Here is a 21,110-nt window from a genome sequence, read left to right on the forward strand (position 1 = left end):
TGTCATTTTCTTTCTTATTTCTTTCTCTGCTATCACTCAATAATGATACAGGTGAAGCATGCTGGTGGACCATCCATCCTGCTTCCAAGCAACGATCAGAAGGAGAAAAAGTGCGTGTTGGAGATGATCTTATTTTAGTCAGTGTTTCTTCAGAAAGATATTTGGTAAGTCCTGTGAGAATATCTGTACAGTGCTGCCTCTACAGCAAAACTGGTTACTAATATGTTATACTAAAGTCTGGGTTACACTTTTGCCGCTAAAATAAGTATCACTTAAGGTGTTTAAAGTGTAATTTAGTAAGATTTTGCAAATTAAGACAATGAAGATCTGGAAAGCATGCACTGATATGTGACTAATGTAATTTCTGATTATTTCAATAAAGGAATAGAAATTGAAAAATTTACTAATGATGTGAAAAATAAAATGGGGGGGGGAAGGGGAATCTTTCCATATGCTGAGGTGTGTAGAATCCCTGTGAGTGTTCAGAGGTTAAGAGCACTATTATACAGAAATTAAAACTTATGCTAAAATTTTTGAATGTTTAATTTGGGTATGTATCACTGTGTGGGCTTTGCAAGTTTCATATTTTCTTTGGGTTATGTACAGTGTAATATATACAACTACTGACATATCTTAAGATAATTTAAATACTTTAAATGTAATTGAAATAGTTTAAAACTTTTCATGGTAGCTGTTTTTATAACTGCTTTAAATAACTTACTTCCTCATCAAAGTATCTCACATTTGTTCTACAATTTAAAAGTTTCAGCCCTTTAAAATTAATTTCTTCTTATATTCTTGAGGTTGCAAAGACCTGAGCTATCTGGGAAAAAAAGGAAAGATGAAAATAAGAAAATAATTCTACTGGAAGCTTTTTAAAAATCAGCCCAAACGATTTAGCAAATGTAGATACAATTCAAAAAAGGATCCTTAAAGAGGATGTGCTTTTAGCTCTGTCAAGAGAAATCTCTCAGATCTTCATTCAAGTTTACTTCATCCTCTTATTTTTTTTTTTAATGAAACATTATTTCTGATTTTTTTTTTTGCAATATTTAGAAAAACAAGTGAAGAGTTAAGACTTAAAAATAATGGGGGGTTGTTTCTTTTTTGATTAAACTGAAAATATTTTCCTGTCTTTTGGAAACACATAAAATAATGAGAATATAATTATTAGAATATAATTGTAAATTCAAATTAGAAGCTCAGTAACTCATTTAGTTATTTTTTCTAAGTAGATATTCTGACAGCTCTCTGATAATATTTACATTTAAAAATTATTTTTAATAACTACTTTTATGAGAATTGTAATTACACTTACTGAAAAAGCAACTTGTTCTGGACAAAACTAATGAGAAATCTAGTTAATGAAAAGATTTTATTTAAAGACACTGCATTTCTGATTTTTTTTTTAAAAATCCATTGCAACCCTGAATTGGGTTGCTGATGGCGAATCTGGTCCAGATTGTGCCTCTGTGTAGGTATATGCCTTGAATTCATAGTGTCTTCTCTCTAATTAGTAAATCAGTTCAGAATATGGAGTTGTACCTCACCTGTTGGTTCTCTAGGCTGTCATATGTACTTCTATATAACGAGAAACATGATGCTGACTGGAGAGACAGATTTTTCCTTAATGCATGGTGTTCTGTGTGTGCTGTGTATTCCATGCTAAATACCAATATGTTAAAAAAAATAATTTATGCTATGTAGCTCAACACTCAAAAATACTTGTTTTTGCTACCTTCTCATTAGGTAGCACTGCAAATAAAGCAATAACACTTTAACTAAAATTCAAACAGTTGATGAAGACTGAACTAGCCAGTTACCAGTGAGTGAATAGTTTTCAGGAAATCTGTCACTCCATCTTAAACTCTTTATCTTAATCTGTTATGCCATCTGCAAAGTAACTTCAAAGGATGTAAGTTTTAAAATCAACATGGTAATTTCATTTTTACTACAGGGTCATAGGCCCTGCTTTCTACAACACATAAAGGAATGCAGCAACTGATACCTTTTGCAATAGTTAGGACTGTGAAGAACAGATGTCGCTTTTTATTGATCTACTTGGACAATGAGATCACATAGGCTCTATTGAGTCAAGTTCAAAAGCACTTTATCTGAGTGTGAGGAGTTCCTTAGATGAATCCCTTGGAAGAGCATAGTGTTCAGCAGGATGCTGAGTGTTAGGTTTATGCACATTGTGTAGTTACAGGTAAAATCTTAGGGAAGGGTAAGTATTCTATCAAATGTTCTATGTCAATGTGATATTAGGGCTAGGGTTGGAATGCCACCTTTTTATGCTGCAATATTGCTCTGTGTTTTCAAACAATTTGCTGTTTCTCTCCAAATTAAGATAAATAGGTTAACAATCCTGGGGCAGAGATGTGCAAGTGCCCAGGGCAGTGGTGGAGTCACCGTCCCTGGAGGTGTTTAAGCAGCATGTGGACCTGATTCTTAGGGACAAGGTTTATTATTGATCCATGAGTGTCAGGTCAAAGGTTGCACTGGATGATCTTTGATGACTCTTCCAACCAGATGTTTTCAGTGATTCTGTGATCTTAATTTGTATAATACAAGGGGAGAGCAGAACTATGCACCTTCATGTTAGTCTTGCAGTTGTCTGAGTGCAGCTTGATAACTTAATTTTTCTTTTCTTTTTTTTTTTTCCCCCCACTGAATTTGTGACTTTATACTCTTGGATTAAGCAAATAGATTAGTGTTTCAGTCTTATTTGGTTGGCGATTGCTATGAAATTGCAAGAAAATTTCATGACTTTCCTAGAGTTGCCCTTCCCCACTTTCCATCCAAAAACATGAGCCTGCAGTGTGCCCAGGTGACCAAGAAGGCCAATGGCATCCTGGCCTGTATCAGGAACAGTGTGGCCAGCAGGAGCAGGGAGATCATTCTCCCCCTGTACCCCACACTGGTTAGGCCACACCTTAAGTCCTGTGTCCAGTTCTGGGCCTCTCAGTTTAGGAAAGATGTTGAGTTGCTGGAACATGTCCAGAGAAGGGCAACAAAGCTGGTGAGAGGTTTGGAACACAAGCCCTATGAGGAGAGGCTGAGGGAGCTGGGGTTGCTTAGCCTGGAGAAAGAGGAGGCTCAGGGGAGACCTTATAGCTGTCTTACAACTACCCGAAGGGAGGTTGTAGCCAGGTGGGGGTTGGTCTCTTCTCCCAGGCAACCAGCACTAGAACAAAAGTCACAGTCTCAATCTGTGCCAGGGGAGATTTAGGATGGATGTTAGGAAGAAGTTCTTCATGGAAAGAGTGATTGGCCATTGGAATGGGCTGCCTGGGGAGGTGGTGGAGTCGCCATCACTGGAGGAGACTTGATAGGGTGCTTAGTGTCATGGTTTAGTTGATTAGGTGGTGTTGGATGATGGGTTGGACACGATGATCTTGAAGGTCTGGTTTATTCTATTCTGTTCTAAAGATTTATTTTTTTTCTCTGAAAAATCATATTTTTAATTGCAGTCAGAAATCTCATGCTGATAGGCAGACTGGGGTTAAAATAATAAGGTAAAGTTTCAGAGATGTGGAATTGATGGTTGAGTCACAGCAGTGTCCCTAGGCCAGTCATTCAGTTGCTCTGATTCACATTATTCCTGCATATACAATAGGATTTCAGATGCTTTTTTTTCTGTGTAGAGTTTCTGAGGAGAAGGACTTACACAAGTGCTTGTGATTTTATGTACTGTGTGAGCTATGCTATTATGAGGTCCTGCAGAGTAGAAACTTGGCTCTGCTGAACCCTGTTAGCATGGAACAAAAAGATGTTCTGCTACAAAGGTGTCAAATGACAGGAATAGAGGAAATCATTTCAAGCTGCACCAGGGGAAGTTAAGGCTGGATGTTAGGAAATACTTCTTCACCGAAAGGCTTGTCAGACATTGGAATGGGTAATGGTGGAGTCACTGTTCCTGAAGGAGCAGCTTGTGGACCTGGTACTTAGGAACATGGCTTATTGTTGACCCTTCAGTGCTGGGTTGAGGGTTGGACTGGATGATCTTTGAGGTCTCTTCCAACTGAATGTACTCTGTAAAATATTGCCATCATTTAAGCTCAAGCCAGAGTGGCTGTTCCTTTTTTTTTTGAGGCAGTGTAGCTTGATCAACAGATGCAGATTTTCCAACGTGTTTCCCCATCTTGTATATAATAGTATGTACCCCTGCACTGAGGTTTACTTATGCCTATTGTTAATTATATGGCATGATGTTCAAAATGGCCAATTTTCAATAACTTAGAAGTTTAGTTAATTGGAATGTCTTTCAAATTTATGAAGCCTGTGGATAACTTAGTCATGTAGACATAATTTAAGAAAAACTCTGTAGACATGAAGTAAAAAATACAATACATATAAATAAAGATTAAAATTACAATTGGTATCAATGAGGTCAGTGCTATTCTGGCTAAGAAAGAGAAAAAAAACACCAGAACTCTGAATCTGTGTTACACAGATAATGCAATGGTTTCTGCAGTGTGGTGTATAAGCAGGTCCTGTAATTTGATCTGCAGCTGCATTTTGCAAATCAGTGACAAGTCTCGAGATTGATTTCTTTGACTTAAATGACCTTCTTTGTTTGGTTTTGAATACTGGACACTGAGATGAAACTAAATGGAAACTTTCCTGTTAAGTATCAGCTTTTCCCTGAAGGTTTTTGATACGGTTAACTTATGACAATGTTCCCTTTCAGAAATAGTATCATCCAAATTAGATCAAATTATCTGGAAGGTGGAACTGATATCTGTAATTTGTTTTTGACAGGAGGAGAGGTTCCTGAGTGTTGAAAAGGCATTCCCTCTGCATCTTCTTGCATCAAATAGGATTCACAAATCTAGCATTTATTTTTTTTTTGTAGAAAAAAAGTAAAAAGACTTTCCTTAAAAGTAATTTGAATCTGCATAAACAAATCTCAATTTAGTGGAACCAAGGTATTGTTGAGCTGCTCTGTTACACTGATCATAATGAGGGTTCCCACAGAGTCTTTATACCATTTGAAATATTACTCTGGAGGCTGGTAGATCCTCCTGATAATTAAGGTTGTCAGATTGCTCTGACTTATAAAATCCTGTTCCTAAGTACTTACTCAAGTGCTTGTAATGTGAAAAAATTGCTTATTAGAAGTTAGCAGCAATTATTTCTGGATTTTTTGGTTCGATATTCTTTATCAGTTGGAGTTTGTGTGGTGGATTGGTTTGCTTTTGTAGTTCATCCAGAAGAGGTCAGACTCACTGAGCTTAAAGATGGGAAAGGAAAAAAATAATTCACATCGTTAAGGAAATTTATCTTGTTTTCTTGAAATGCTGACATCGCATCCTTTACAACAAAGGAAATGATAAGGAGTTTTCTTGGTATCACAGATGTACTTTTTGCTAACTTGAAAAAAAAAACAGGCACAAACAAAATCCCCCAAAATCCCACAAAATAAAACCAAACACCCACCTTCCTCCTCCTGCCCTCCCCTCAACTTCCCCCCAAAGGAAAAAGCTAGCCTCTCCTGACTTAGTAAAGAACTATTGTCCTGAAACAATGCAACTTGCTCATGCCCAGGGAAGGTTTAAATTTTTTTCTGATATTAGCTGTTTGTTTTGAATAATTTCTACCTCTTGCAAACACCTTCTGTGATTTTCTTAAACTTTCTCTCTACAGAGAATAATTAAATACACCCCAACCTTGGTGGAACCCAAAATACCTTGTTTTGGGTGGCCCAAGGCAGGGCTGAAGTCAGGTACTGTATTGACAACTGAGGAGTTAATGTTTTATGTACTGCCAGTTATCTGCTGTCATTTGAGATATGTGGAGGAGGAAGCTATGAGGAGGTTGAAAAAACAAAAGACAGGTGATGCAGCAGGGACAGGAGTCTGGGACTGAAGTGCGAAGGAGGGAAAACTGAGTGGGACTTGACTGGCTGAAAAGATTGGCAGGTAGCAGCAGGCAGACAGTAAGGGTCTAACGAATCGTGGGACAAGAAACTGGTGACAAAGGAGAAGTGGGCACCTGCTGTCTAAAGTTCTGATAGAAATTTGGGTCAGAAAAGCTGTACCCTTTTGACAAGGATAATTGGACTAGGACTAGGAATGAAGAATGAGAAGAGAGAGCTGTAGAGAAGGAAGTGGGATGGCTGGAGAGAACCAAACAGATAGACAAAGACCCAGTGAAGGAAGAGTCTGGGGTCAAGATACTAGAAAAGAATTGAGGGGCAGGAGTTGTGGTGAGTTTCTGTAAAGAAGATTAATGCTGGCTGACATGGCAAAGAAGAGACTAAGCAAGAAAAAAAACCAAAAGGCCATGCTGAGACTTTGTGGGTCTGAGGAGAATCGATTGAAGCAGCAGGAGGTCCTAATTCTGGGTGATAAGGTGACTGTAACTGAGTTGGGAAATTGAATTGACTAGGTGAGAGATAATGGCATTTGGATAAAGATTTGGTGGGTGGAGAGGCTTGTAGCAATTAGGCTAGAGAACTGCTGTTAGCAGCCATCTAGGAAATTCATTGTGTTAAGGCACAGCAGTCACCTGTATTATGCTGGCAGGCTGCTCCTGTGGCGATTTTCTGTTAGTTTAGGTGGCAGATACCTAAAAATTGGTTTTAAATTTTCCTTGTCTGGTTCATGTTGGTGTCAGTGTGTTGCCACCTACTGTAATTTCTGGGGGGCAAAATTGCACCACCCCCCTGTTTTAAATATATGTAAATTACATATAAATTTTATGATAATTTGTGGTTTGTTTGTTTTTAACTACAAGCATTAGAAAATGCAAGAATTAAAATGTTTATATATTTTTCTGAAATCTCTTACATTTACCTTAGTGCTGATAGAACTTGGAGGTGTCAGGGCAGAATAGGAATGGCTGTTGGATAAAGCACCTTTGAAGATGAAATTTCAAGCTACAAGTTGTTGGTGGTGCTTAGGATTGGTGTTATGATGCTCAGTTAATTATTTTAATGGAGTATCAGAATTTGTACCTGACTTCACTGTAGAATTTGCTGAATAGGTCTTTTATACAAGACTTGCTGTCAATAGGTCACTAACTCTTCATCCCATACCAGGACTATTTCTTACCAAAATTGTGGCTCTGAATACTCCTTGTGCTAGGGGCTGAGGTTCCAGAGTTCTCAGTCTTGATACCTTCAGATGCAAAAAATCTAAGATGTGCCTTGAACATTATAACAGCAAATAACGCAGTCTACAGCAGGAATTAAAGTGGTCCTTTTCACCTCAAATTGGACAACCTAGATTAATGACAATTTCTTAATACAATCAATGTGCCTCTACTCTCTGTTGGAAAATGGGCTATAGTGCTACTCCTTTAGCATTTTGAGAAAATGAGTTCATTAATTGATGTGTTCTGTGAAATCACAAAATGTTAGGGGTTGGAAGGGACCTTGAAATATCATCCAGTCCAACCCCGCTGCCAAAGCAGGATCTGGTATAGGTATACCAGATCACACAGGAATGCATCCAGGCATCTCTTGAATATCTCCAGAGAGGAAGACTCCACACCCGCCCTGGGCAGCCTGTTCCAGTGTTCTGTCACTCTCACAGAGAAAAATTTTTTCCTCATGTTTCCATGGAACTTCCTATGCCTCAGCTTCCACCCATTGCCCCTTGTCCTGTCCTTGGGCATCACTGAGAAAAGCCTGGGTCCGTCCTCTTGGCATTCACTCTTTATATATTTATAAACATTAATGAGGTCACCCCTTAGTCTCCTCCTCTCCAAACTAAAGAGCCCCAGCTCCCTCAGTCTCTCCTTGTAAGGAAGATGTTCCATTTCCTTTATTGTTTTTGTGGCTCTGTGCTGGACTCTTTCAAGCAGTTCCCTGTCCTTCTTGAATGGAGGGGCCCAGAATTGCACACAATATTCCAGATGCACCCTCATCAGGGCAGAGTAGAGAAGGGAGGAGAACCTCTCTCAACCTACTGTCCACACCCTTTCTAATACAGCCCAGATGGCATTGGCCTTCTTGGCCACAAGAGCACATTGCTGGCTGTAATTATTGGTAGTGAGAAAAGCCTGTAAGGAAGTTAATTTGCTTTTCAAAGCTTTGAAGAATTTACTAATTGAATAAAGCATGAGGGTGCACACTGTGGATTGATGGGAAAACAGAGCACTGAGCAACTGTCCATGAAGTGAACTCCTTAATTCTGTATATACAATGAGGCAGCACTTACAGAAAAAAAATTACCCAGGATCATGCTGTTGAAGACTGTAATACGATGCATTCACCAGAAGCCGTTCTTTTTCCTTAGGCTACTTTGTTTGACATTTCCTAACTTTAGATGCTTGCTTCTGTAAAATTAATATTTTGTTAATGAAAGCTCTTGTGAATAATCATACTAAATGATAATCAATGGGAAGCACAGTAGCTGATGTGCTTCAGGCTTTTCGTGGTTTATAGCGCAGTAGAAAAAGTAGTCCCAAGAGAGGGAACGCAGACTACCCTGATGCCCCTGTGGGATCTTTACGCTTTCTTGGCATGCATCTGCAGTTACCTGCTGTCAGATATGTGGTAGTGAACTTGATGATTCTTGATGGCCAAGTTATAATGGTAATTTCTGTGCAAGTTTTAGCTACTATTCTGCTGATAATGCATTCATGATGAATGGAGGGGTTAGTATAGTGCTGGCAGTTCTCTATCAATGGGAAAAAAATCTCTTTGCTTGTGGATTTGCTGTCCAGTTATTTAAACTGTTTCAAAAGAAATGCAAAATAACTAAGATTTTGTAGAGGTGTAAACCCATCTGAAATTTTCAAGACTTTGCCTACTTAGGGTTAAAACTTAGAAACTAATTTTTTGTTCTCACATGTATTCAAACTTCTTCAAAGTATTCATAGGTGTTTCAATGAATATATATGTATTGCTACTTTTACACATAAACACAAAAAACCTAATGGTATAAAAACTTTATACACATGCATGCAATTACTTTTAGTTCTATCCAGTGCCTCCATTTCTTCTGACTTCATATTTTAATTTATTTTGTCAGTGTCAGTATAATATTCAGTTACCAAGTACTTTTTACTGGCTCAGGTAATAAATTTTAGTGGAAATCATACCTGGTAAGAAGAAAGATAACAAGTGGTTATCTTTTCATTCCAGAGACAGTGTATCTAGTTTGGCCTTTGGATTTTTGCTGAAGGTTGCTAATTCATAATTGTTTTAATGCAAAATGTTTTTCTCTTCCTAACTTAAAAAAAAGGGGGGGGGGGGGGGGCAAATAAAAAAAGGCAGTTTCGGTTGTTTTGTTTGTTGTGTTTTCTTTTGTGATTTATTTGGATTTTTTTGTGTTACAGATACTAGTATGTGATTTTGTTACTTCCTTCCCAAGATAGAATTATCTCCAGTGTGTGTGTCTTCCATTTTGCTTTGCCTGGTCTTAGGCTGACTAAAGAAAAGTAGAGCAGCATATGAAGTGCACTCCCCCCACCCCAAACATGTGTACCTGCCATGGAAATGATGTCTTTTCAAGACTTAGAGCATTTCAGAGGTTCTTGGGCTGTTTACAGTAGGTGCCCAAATAGTTTGAAGCTGCTTCTTTGTCCTAATCATTTTATTTAAGACAGTTAAGAGAGAAAGGGCATAATAGCAAGAGCTGTCAGAATCTCCATATACAGAAGAGCTATACTTTGAACTGAATTGTTTCTATAGGTGTATTAATGGTAAAAAGAAGACTAGGAAGGTGTGGGCCCCCTGAGAAAGGAAACAGGTGAACTGCTGACAAGTGACATGGAGAAGGCTGAGGTTCTCAATGACTTCTTTACCTCAGTCACAGTATCACAGTATATCAGAGGTTGGAAGGGACCTCAAGAGATCATTTGGTCCAACCCCCCTGCTAAAGCAGGATCACTTAGGGTAGTCCTCACAGGAATGCATCCAGATGGGTTTTGAAAGTTGCCAGAGAAGGAGACTCCACAACCTCTTTGGGCAGCCTGTTCCAGTGCTCCATCTTCACTGACAATGGCTCCAGCTGCACTCCCAGAATAATGGAAGATAATGGCAAGGACTGCCCATTGTGAGTGAAGATCAGGTTCATGACCATCTGAAGAACCTGGAAGTGTACAATTCCATAGGACATGATGGGATACACCCACAGGTGCTGAGGGAACTGGTGGATGAGGTTGCTAAACTGCTCTCTATTATATTCCAGAGGTCATGGCAGTCTGGGGAGGTCCCCACTGACTGGAAAAGGGGAAACATAACTCCCTTTTTCAAAAAGGGAAAGAGGGATGACCCAGGGAACTATAGGCCAGTCAGTCTCACCTCTGTGCCTGGTAAGATCATGGAGCAGATCTTCCTGAAGGCACTTCTGAGGCAGAAGAATAATGAAGAGGTGATTGGGTACAATCAGCATGGCTTCACCAAGGGCAAATCCTGCTTGACAAACCTGATGGCCTTCTAAGACAAGGTCACAACATTAATCGACGAAGGCTGAGCAACTGATATCATTTACCTGGACCTGAACAAAGCTTTCAACACTATCCTGCACCACATCCTGATCTCCAAGCTGGTGCAGTATGGGTTTGATGGATGGACCATTCAGTGGATAAAGAACTGGCTTGATGGCTGCATCTAAAGAATGTCTGTCAATGGGTCCATGTCCAAGTGGAGGCCAGTGACAAGTGGAGTGCCTCAGGGATCAGTACTGGGACCAGTCTTGTTTAACATCTTTGTTGGCAACATGGACAGTGGCATTGAGTGCACCCTCAGCAGGTTTGCTGATGACACCAAGTTGCGTGGTGGAGCAGACGCTCTGGAGGGAAGGGATGCCATCCAGAGGGACCTTGACTGGCTGGAGAGGTGGGCCCAAGCAAACGTCATGAGGTTCAACAAGACCAAATGTGAACTCCTGCATCTGGGTCGGGGTAATCCCAGGCACAGATATAGGCTGGGCAGCAACTGGCTTGAGAGCAGCCCTGAAGAAAAGGCCTTGGGGGTGCTGATGGATAAGCTCAACATGAGCCAGCAGTATGCACTTGCAGCCCAGAAAGCCAATCACATCCTGGGTTGCATCAAGAGAAGCATAGCCAGCAGGTCAAGGGAGGTGATTCTTCCCCTCTACTCCACTCTGGTGAGACCCCACCTGGAATATTGCATCCAGTTCTGGTGCCCCTATTACAAGAAGGATCTGGATGTGCTGGAATGTGTCCAGAGGAGGGCCATGAGGATTATTAGAGGGCTGGAGCACCTCTCTTACGAAGATAGACTGAGAGAGTTGGGCTTGTTCACTTTAGAGACGAGAAGGCTCTGAGGAGACCTTATTTTGTCCTTCCAGTATCTGAAGCTGGACGCAAGAAAGCTGGGGAGGGACTTTTTAGGGTGTCAGGTAATTATAGGAGTATGGGGAATGGACCAAAACTAGAAATGGGTAGACCCAGATTGGATGTTAGGAAGAAATTCTTCACCATGAGGGTGGTGAGATGCTGGAAGAGGTTGCCCAGGGAGGTGGTGGAAGCCTCCTCCTTGGAAGTTGTTAAGGCCAGACTGGATGTGGCTCTGAGCAGCCTGATCTAGTGTGAGATGTCCCTGCCCCCAGCAGGGGGTTGGAACTAGATGATCCTTAAGGTCCTTTCCAACCCTAACAGTTCTATGATTCTATGTCTGTAGCCTCCATCTCTGCACCAGCTAGTGCTAACTTTTGAAGTAGTATAGTAGATGCTATTGTTGTGTGCACTACTTAAGCATTCTGGGAAGTGCCTTCTACACAGTTCTCAAAATGTACCAGAAAATAGACATTGTTATCTGTCTTTTGCTATTCTTGCTATTTGGAATGGCTTGAAATTGAAGGCAGTTACATGACAATGTAAGATACAGATAGAAATAGAGGCTTCTGGGTGAGATGTCAGTACTGACGCCCCTTAGCTGAGAAGAAGCCCCAAGCAAAAATTTTTCTTTCTCTATGGTTCTGTCTTTGTACACATGCATGTTTTGAAGAGCAGAAACTGATGCAGACTAATGATTTAAAATACATAATTTAGTTACTTAGAGCTATTGTAAATGCAACTATGCTGCTGCAATCAGTTCTGAAGAGTTCTTGTGGAAATTACCATCTGGTTCCTAAGCTTCCCAGTGAGCTTGGATACACTGTTCTTGAAAATGCAGGAACAGAGACGTGATTGCGCTGCTTTTCTGCAGAGCATTACAGAATTTATGACATGATGGTAAATTCAGTTGGGAAACCTGTAGTACTGTGGGAGATTTGAATCTTGGACTTCCTCCTTGGGAAGATGCCTGTAGAATGTTGTGTTAACCTGTATTCATAGAATACCATAATTTAATTCTGAAAGGTGATTAACAGCCTGTATTACAGCAGGTGTTAACAGCCTATTATCATCAAATGAAATGATGGTTTGGGAGATCAATATTAGGCTGTTAGTAGGGAAGACAAATCTAGCTATTTTGGTTGAGCATGGACACCAATACAGAAAAGAGACCATTTGAGTGAGGCAGAAGGCTGAGGGCACCAGCCTGTAATGGTGAAGACTCAGCAGAATAAAATAGAATAGAATAGAATTAACCAGGTTGGAAAAGACCTTTGAGATCACTGAGTCCAACCTATCATCCAACACCATTTAATCAACTAAACCATGGCACTAAGTTCCTCATCCAGTCTCTTTTTAAACACTTCCAGTGATGGTGACTCCACCACCTCCCTGGGCAGCCCATTCCAGCATGGCTTTAGGAAGGGCAGGTCCTGCCTCACCAACCTGATCTCCTTCTGTGGTCAGGTGACCCACCTGATGGATTTGGGGAACGCCTGTGGACTTCAGCAAGGCCTTCGATAACGTCCCCCATAGCAAACTCCTGGCCAAGCTGTCAGCCTGTGGCTTGGACAGGAGCACTCTGTGCTGGGTTAGGAACTGGCTGGAGGGCCAAGCCCAGAGAGTGGTGGTGAATGGTGCCACATCCAGCTGGTGGCCAGTCACTAGTGGTGTCCTCCAGGGATCAGTGCTGGGCCCCGTGCTCTTTACTATCTTTATCAATGATCTGGATGAACATATTGAGTCTATCATCAGTAAGTTTGCAGATGACACCAAGCTGGGGGCAGGTGTTGATCTGTTCAGAGGGTAGGAGGGCTCTGCAGAGGGATTTTCACAGGCTGGACAGATGGGCAGAGTCCAACGGCATGAGATTTAACACATCTAAGTGCCAGGTTCTACACATTGGCCACAGCAACCCCATGCAGTGCTACAAGCTGGGGTCAGAGTGGTTGGAGAGCAACCAGGCAGAAAGGGACCTGGGGGTACTGGTTGATAGTAGGCTGAATATGAGCCAGCAGTGTGCCCAGGTGGCCAAGAAGGCCAATGGCATCCTGGCCTGTATCAGGAATGGAGTGGCCAACAGGAGCAGGGAAGTCATTGTGCCCCTGTACTCAGCACAGGTTAGGCCACACCTTGAGTACTGTGTCCAGTTCTGGGCCCCTCAGTTTAGGGAAAATCACTGGAGGATTTTAGGAAGAGACTGGATGGGGTGCTTGTTGCCATGGTTTAGTTGATTAGATAGTGTTGGATGCTAGGTTGGACTTGATGATCTCAAAGGTCTTTTACAACTTGGTTAATTCTATTCCATTCTATTGAATGGCCAATCACTGTTTCTGTGAAGAACTTCTGCCTAACATCCAGCCTAAACCTCCCCTGGCACAGCTTGAGACTGTGCCCTCTTGTTCTGTCACAGGTTACCTGAGAGAAGAAACCACCCCCCACCTGGCTACAACCTCCCTTCAGGTAGTTGTAGATGGCTATAAGGTCTCCTCTGAGTCTCCTCTTCTCCAGGCTAAACAACCCCAGCTCCCTCAGTCTCTCCTCATAGGGCTTGTGCTCCAAACCCCTCACCAGCTTTGTTGCCCTTCTCTGGACATGTTCCAGCAAGTCAACATCCTTCCTAAATTGAGGGGCCCAGAACTGGACACAGTACTCAAGGTGTGGCCTGACCAGTCTCATGCCAAGAGCCTTCTACTCTTAAATTGAAGTATGGTGCAAGTAATCTAGATAACTGAAGGAGAGAAGAGAATTGCAGAGAGATACTCTTGATTTTTCTGCTGTGGTGGTCATGCATTGTATTAGGTCATTTAAACCTATATAAATTATACCTTTTTAAAGGCATAATTCTCTGGTGACTCAGCTTGAGACATCTGGGTTATAATCAGATCTGCAACTGAGTCAAATGCATGGATAAAAATAAGTGCTCTGAAGAGACATGTCAGCAATATATTTTTGTTCAGTGTCCTATCTATAAATTGGAACATTAATTTGGTTGATAATACTGTGAGTGAAAATAAGTTTATTAATGTGCAAGTCACACAGCTACAGGAAACACTCTGTGGATTGCAGATCTAAATGGCAGAGGAGTTATCCTCTTCTTTTGCCTACCCTGACATGTTTTCCTTGGCAGGTAACATTCCTGCATCATTGTATGGATATTGAATGGATGCAATATTAGATATGCCTTGAGATTAGAATTTCTAAAACAATGTCACTGTCAATTAGTTGGAGCACACAAATGTGAAGAGTACTGAGAGGAGAAAGTACCTGTGGCACTCAGTATAAATAGCTGCAACAATGGCAGTCAGCAGGGAGTAAGAGAAGAGCATCCATTGAATGCTTAGGTGGGAATTGAGCCTTTCAGGGAAAAATATTTTCAGATTTCCTTGGATCATGAAAACTTTGTTCAAGAATGTATTTTTGGAACTCTCTTAAGTGACTCACAAAGTCAATTACTTGATTGCTTGATTTCTTTGATATGGTGGCAGTTTTAGGAAGCCAGTGACCCACAATAAGTGACGCGCTACACTTGAAATACAGATTAATGTCACATCCCAATATTCAAATTTTGTGGGAAATTCCATTGTGTATAGAAGGAAGAACACCATTTTAGGAAGCCTGCAATATTTAATAATAAGTTCTTCAGAGTGTTTGCTATGGTCTAAGACCCCAAGCAGCTGACCCTTCTGCCATATATGTATATCCCTTAGAGGCAAATATGCTGTTATTATTTTAGCTTTATTTCTAATGTCTTTCAAGAGTACCCAGGTCTGTCTTTGTGTACTTTGTGTACTTATACAATACGAACAATTTAGGCATGGAAGAAACAAACAAATGTTTTATGTTAATTTTGTATACTGTAAAGAGGTTTTTAATTAACCCCAAATAAGAGCCTCACTCTTTCCTGGTTATAGCATCTCTCTTATGGCAATGGTAGCTTACATGTTGATGCAGCCTTCCAGCAGACGCTCTGGAGTGTAGCACCAATCAGTTCAGGAAGTGAAGTTGCCCAAGGTAAGATAGACTTGACTTTAATTATTGAAACAATGATTGTAAATGGAATATCTTTAAAATCATATTATTCTGCCAAGTGTAGGTGTTTTTTTAATGTAAATGTTCAATCCACTGAATAAATACATAGATGTTCTGAAAAAAGAGAAAGTTATGTTGAAAGTGACACTGATAGTTTTCTACATATTTTTTTCTAAATGCTGAACAGCTTATTCATATCTCATCTTGATAAAGGTATGATAGCATTCATACTTTTTAAAATAGCTTTTGGTCCTGGTTTGAAATGCATCAGACAATTCGGATGTGTATAGTCATGTACATGTTCTTGAGACTGAGTGAAAATGAGCAATAGGACTGGAAGCAGGATGCAAAGTCCTAGAAGTTTAGGCTGTGAGTGGTTTTGCGGGGAGCATATGGTTGAGAGTTAAAACACAAGGAGGAGAAAGGCAGAAGGAGATATGCTGAAACAACATTCAGCTTTTATAATTTTATTTAGGAGATAGGAAGTTTTTAAAAATGCAGCTTCTGACACAAAAGGACACAAGGGTCCCTGAATTTATGCCATTCTGATTCTACAAAGAAGCAAAACTCACTCATTTTTTATAAAAAGTCTGCCGTGATGTAAAGTCTGATGTTTTCTACTTTCCTACAGAATAATTCTTTTGAGTAGCTTTCATAGTAGAACCTTAAGAAGATTAAAGCTACAGTTGCTTTCCAGTCCTGGGGATTTTGGGGTGTTAGTTTTGGAAAGGCAATGCACTGACATTTCACAGCAGTTCTTTTTATCTGGCATATTTTAAAACACAGTTGTGGAACACTCTGGAATCTTTTTACATTCAGATTTCAGGGACAACATTGCCAATGTGTTCTTAGACTATGAGAATAATTACACACATTCAGATTCTCTGATATGTTTTCTAGTGCAATCTGTTACCAAAAGGATGCTAGGGCATTGCTTAACAGTGTCCTATACTTTATGGAGAAAACCTTCCTTTTGATCAGAAGAGAAAGCTTTCTTCTCTCCAACCTATTGCTCCTCCTTATAAACTCCTTGTCCTCCCATACTGGAAGCACTGCTGTGGTATGCCTGTTAATAATCCCAGTATTTGTTCTGTGCCACACATTACTGGTCAGTGAACTTCACTAGTGAGACTTGCCTGGGTATTTGGGAAGCAGAACTCCATTCATAATGATACAGTGTCACATTATGTACTCAAACCCACAGCTAATCATGTGAAAATGATGTAATATGAATTCAGTAGCTCTGCATTTCTCTGTGTATTTGCTTGTTCTTTGTTGCTATGCCTTTCCAATTTCATTTTTCTCAGGCATGAACATTGTCTAGTTAACCACTATCTTTGCTAGAGACAATCAGCTGGCTGAATTACAGCAAAGGCTGGATTCTAACAAAGCCGGCAAACGTTCCTGTAATCTAAGTTATCTTGTGATGGGAGACTGAATCTGACACTCAGTGTGTAAGACCTTACTCTATATGCCTTAGCAAAACTGTAGCCAAACTGGAGAAAATTACCTCAAAATAGGAAGAATAAAATAAAGCTAATTTCATTTGTATCTGCAAAATGCTTTGTTATTTTCATAAACAAAATGTTAGTATGTAGGAACAACTAGGCCATAATACCAACTCTTAATCAAAACTTTTCATTAAAAATAAATTAATAGTGAAATTCTTCAGTTAAGTTAAATTACTTTGGAGTTAATGGAATGGATAAGTAGTCCATAAAATGAACTAAGATATTTGAAATAGCTAATTAATATAAAATTATTAATTAAAGGAAAATTATTTCTTTTTACATGCATCTCTGCGAAACTGGCTGATGTAGAAGTCAGTTTATTGTTTAATTTTAACAAAGTTTTAGAGTCAAATCGAGTAATTCTGCTAACTTTGTGAAGTAGATGGGTGGCACTTTAAAAACAAAACAAAGGACAGAACAGCTTCAGAATTCTGTAGACACAGGTCCATGTATAAATTGATGTATGCAACTACTGTTACCTAGGCATAATCCCCTGTGTCAAAATCAGGAATTTAAAAATTCAATGCTAAAACTGGCTGCCTAAGCACTGATTTTATATTGACTTCAGAGGTTTTAAAAAAATACATCTTTAAATGTTTAAAGATTTCCTGTTGTCTGAAAATAAATCTGAAATGTGTACCGTGTGACTAATGGATCTTCAACACTGTTTTCCTGTGTAGTTCTGTGTTACTGCACAGAAGTACTTGTTTATATAGACATGGCTTCCAAATACCATTCTAGTAGTGTTTAAAAATAAATAAATGTTTTAACACTAAACCAAAGGAATTATGTTACCACATCCTACTAATAGGGAAAATTTACCAATTCCAGCAAAAAAGAAAAATTAGTTTAGGAAACAAACAAGTATTTGCATTTATCTTGATGGACTGAAAAAATACCTTTGATTTTTACTTAAAATCTACTGTGTTTCAGTATTCTTCAAATGTTAGATGACGATATAATATTTGTAGGAGAGCATAAAATCATATTTCTTTTTAATACCACATCTCTGATGCAAAAAGTCTTGTGAAAAACATATTTTTTTGTCAATATCCTTACTGATTATGATCCTATGATTAGAATTATGGCCTTATTTGTAGCTTCTGGCTGCAGTGCCCTAGCTCTTCAAACACTGAGATGCTACGGGTGTGCCTTACCTTGTCATCACATATTTTCCCTTGTACACTGTAGAGCCAAGTGTTTGGCTTTGAACCTGCATATATAGTGGAGATATAGGCAGTATAGGTGTTTCCTTTGAAGTCCAAATAAATCGTGATTGTAGATTGGGAACGTTAAGTCAAGCAGAGCTTAGAGTGCGTGGAGTCCCAGGTTTTTTTTCCACAGAAAACTGACAAAGACACCAAAAAAGATTTTGAAGTTCGCTAACCAATTAACTCTTTGTTTAGTTAGTATATAAAATGGACTTTGAAACTTAAATCAAGCCACAAAGTGAGCAGGTAAAATGGAAGATAAGACTCTCCCACTTTTTCTGTTGTAATCTTGGAGAGAAGTACTTGATTCCTTGTTCCTTGAGTCTTTTTCTGAGTTGCACTAACTCTGGTAGAATCCTCTGGTTGTGGTGCTCTTTCTCCTGATTCACCATTTCCTACTTGCTGTCTTGGAGCTTTTCTCACTTAATAATGTTCAGCTGGCTCCACAGGGTATGATATATCTTCCCTTTCTTACTCCCTTCTTAATGTTGCGTCAAACACCAACAGAAAAAAACCACCACCACCATATAGTACCTCTTACAGTTTGTACTATAGTTTTATGTGTTACTGTGTTCAAATGTGCTTGTTTTTCTCTCTTTATTCAAGGATATCTGATAGGAGGGGATGTTCTGAGATTATTGCATGGTCACATGGATGAATGTTTAACAGTCCCTTCAGGTGAACATGGAGAAGAACAAAGAAGGTAGGTTTCCAGCTTATATTAGGATAATAAAAAATACTGCTGAACCAATATTAAGTGTCACTGATAGTACAGATTGTTTAAGCACATTGCAGTGGGATGTATTGCTCATAAGAAGGAACATTGTTGGCATGAACTTTGGACATGACCCTCATGCATTTTCTTTTCGGTGTTCTTCAAGTCTGACTTCCCCTGCTAGATGTCAATGAAATAGTGATTTTTTTTTAAACTTATTGCAGATTTTAGTGACTTAATAACCCTGAATGAAATATGTTGACTTCTTTTGACTTCTTTATTTTTTTATTATTTTTTTTTCTTTTTTCTTTCTTTCTTTTCTGTAGTCTCAAAAAATTCCTTGGGACAGAGTATGTTAAGAATACTGCCTCGTCCCTCAAGGCTACTAGCTGGGTACTGATCTCAGATGTACCCATTGTAGTGGACTAGAAATTAATTTATGGCTGTTTTCTTGAATAAGAAATCTCATAATGAAAGCAGAGAAGCGATGATAGCTCGGTGTGTTAACTAATGAATCCAACCAGTAAGACGACTGGCACTGACATGTCTCAGTAGAGTGATTACATGGGTGAAACAAAGTCCTGTGTATTTGCTTTAATAAAATACAGCTGAAACGTGTTTTCCACAGGACAGTGTCATGTGTTTTATTTCTACCTTCAGGCTGAAGATTGCTAAACTATAATGTTGGTTTGGGAATAGTTTGCTTCATGTAGTATATTGGGTAACTTCATTTTCAAGTGAGTTTTCTTGATTTGCAAATAGAAATATATTTTAAAAGAGAAGGACAAAGGACTCAGCTCTCATGTAGAAAAAAATCTTTAATGAATTTCTGGATGTTAAAGAGAAAAACCAACTAACCCTTTCCAACCTTAACCAAAGCTTTCCAGCTAATTCTCATTTTTAGATAAGAAAATAGTTTTTGAAAACAAGATATATCAAAATGCTGAAACTTAGAATATGATCATTTCATGTTTTAATTTTAGTTACTGTGTGATAGATCCATTGTATCTTGGAGTTTATTGCTGCTATTATTATCCTCACCCTGAAAGTTATGAAATGATGATAAATAAGTAGGATCCTGTAGTGTTTGCTCTTGCTTCAGTCTAAATCCTGCAAAATTCCTTTTAAAATTCATAGTTGCAGTACAATTGCAGATTTATAGCCTGATTGGACACTTCAGTAATAAACTTCAACAGAATCAGTAATAAACTTCAACAGAATCACAGAGTAGTAGGAGTTGCAAGGGACCTCTGGAAATTGTCTAGTCCAACCCTGCTAAAGCACACTCAGCTAGAGCAGATTGCACATGACCACATCTAGGGGGTGTGTTTGAATATCTCTGGAGAAGGAAACTCCACTACCTCTCTGGGCAGCCTGCTCCAGTGCTCTTACCACCCTCGAAGTAAAGAAGTCCTTCCAAGTGTTCAGATGGACTTCCTGTGTTTCAGTTTGTGTCCTTTGCCCCTTATCTTGTTGCTGGGCATCACTGGAAAGAATCTGGCCCCATCCTCTTGGTACTAGCCCTTTAGATTGGTAACATCTCCTCTCAGTTATCTCCAGTGTAAACAGCCTTTCCTCATAAAAGAGATACTCCAGTCCCCTAATCATCACTCTGTCTAGTATTTCTTTGTCTCTCTTGAACTGGTGAATACACTAAAAATCTATCTCTTCTCAGCAAGGCTAATTATGTAGAAACTGTGGTAAAGGGAGTGTGAAGTTGCAAGTCAAGAAAAAAGTAATTTGATATGCTTGTGCATAACATGGGAGGAAGAGGGGTTAATTTGTTAATTTCTTCTTGAGAAATTAATTTTTGAATTTCTTCTTTCTGTGCTGCCTGCTTTTTCCCCGTCTGTCTAGTACTCCAAAAGAGACAAGTAGTCAACGAATAGTACCTATACCTTTGTGTTTCCTTATAGAAATAACTGAGAAACAGTGCTGCTTAGAGCTTCATAAAAGACAAGTTTGATTTTCTTGTTGTTCAGGAGCTTCCTGTAATAAATAGTATAAAAAGAGGTGGGAGTATGCTTTTTGTTTGTTTTCCTTTTCTGTGGTAGGTTTAGGTTATGCCTTTAAAACTTTTTCACAGATCTTGAAGAGTAAAGTTGTAAAATGTAAATAACTCACTATTGGGTGTAAAAAGGAAAATAAGGATAGTTCTAAACAATCCCATTAGACAATTATCTACCATAAGAATTAGTTTGGTAAATAATTTCTCTCTTCTTGCTTCCTTGGGCTGAGAGATACTAACTTTGTGCTTCTGCTGGCTGCATTGTTTTGGCTAAGTTCTAACTTGTCTGCTCTGTCTCTTGTCCCTTTTGTATACAGGGGGGTAAGAGGGAAGCAGGGAGGGAGAAGCTATTACCACCTACCCTGGTCCTTGTCCAG

At 39.3% G+C, this 21,110-nt stretch overlaps 1 protein-coding gene across 1 annotated transcript in view; it reads left to right on the plus strand.

The window, feature by feature from the left end:
• Positions 1–21,110, plus strand: part of RYR2 (ryanodine receptor 2) — a 377,267-nt gene that overhangs the window by 151,737 nt on the left and 204,420 nt on the right. The window contains exons 7-9 of the mRNA XM_054162288.1: positions 52–164; positions 15,171–15,270; positions 18,617–18,713. Coding sequence (XP_054018263.1) covers positions 52–164; positions 15,171–15,270; positions 18,617–18,713 — 310 coding nt within the window. The remainder of the gene's footprint in view (positions 1–51; positions 165–15,170; positions 15,271–18,616; positions 18,714–21,110) is intronic.

Source organism: Dryobates pubescens, chromosome 6 (genome assembly GCF_014839835.1).
Source record: "Dryobates pubescens isolate bDryPub1 chromosome 6, bDryPub1.pri, whole genome shotgun sequence".
NCBI classification, from domain to species: Eukaryota; Metazoa; Chordata; class Aves; order Piciformes; family Picidae; genus Dryobates; species Dryobates pubescens.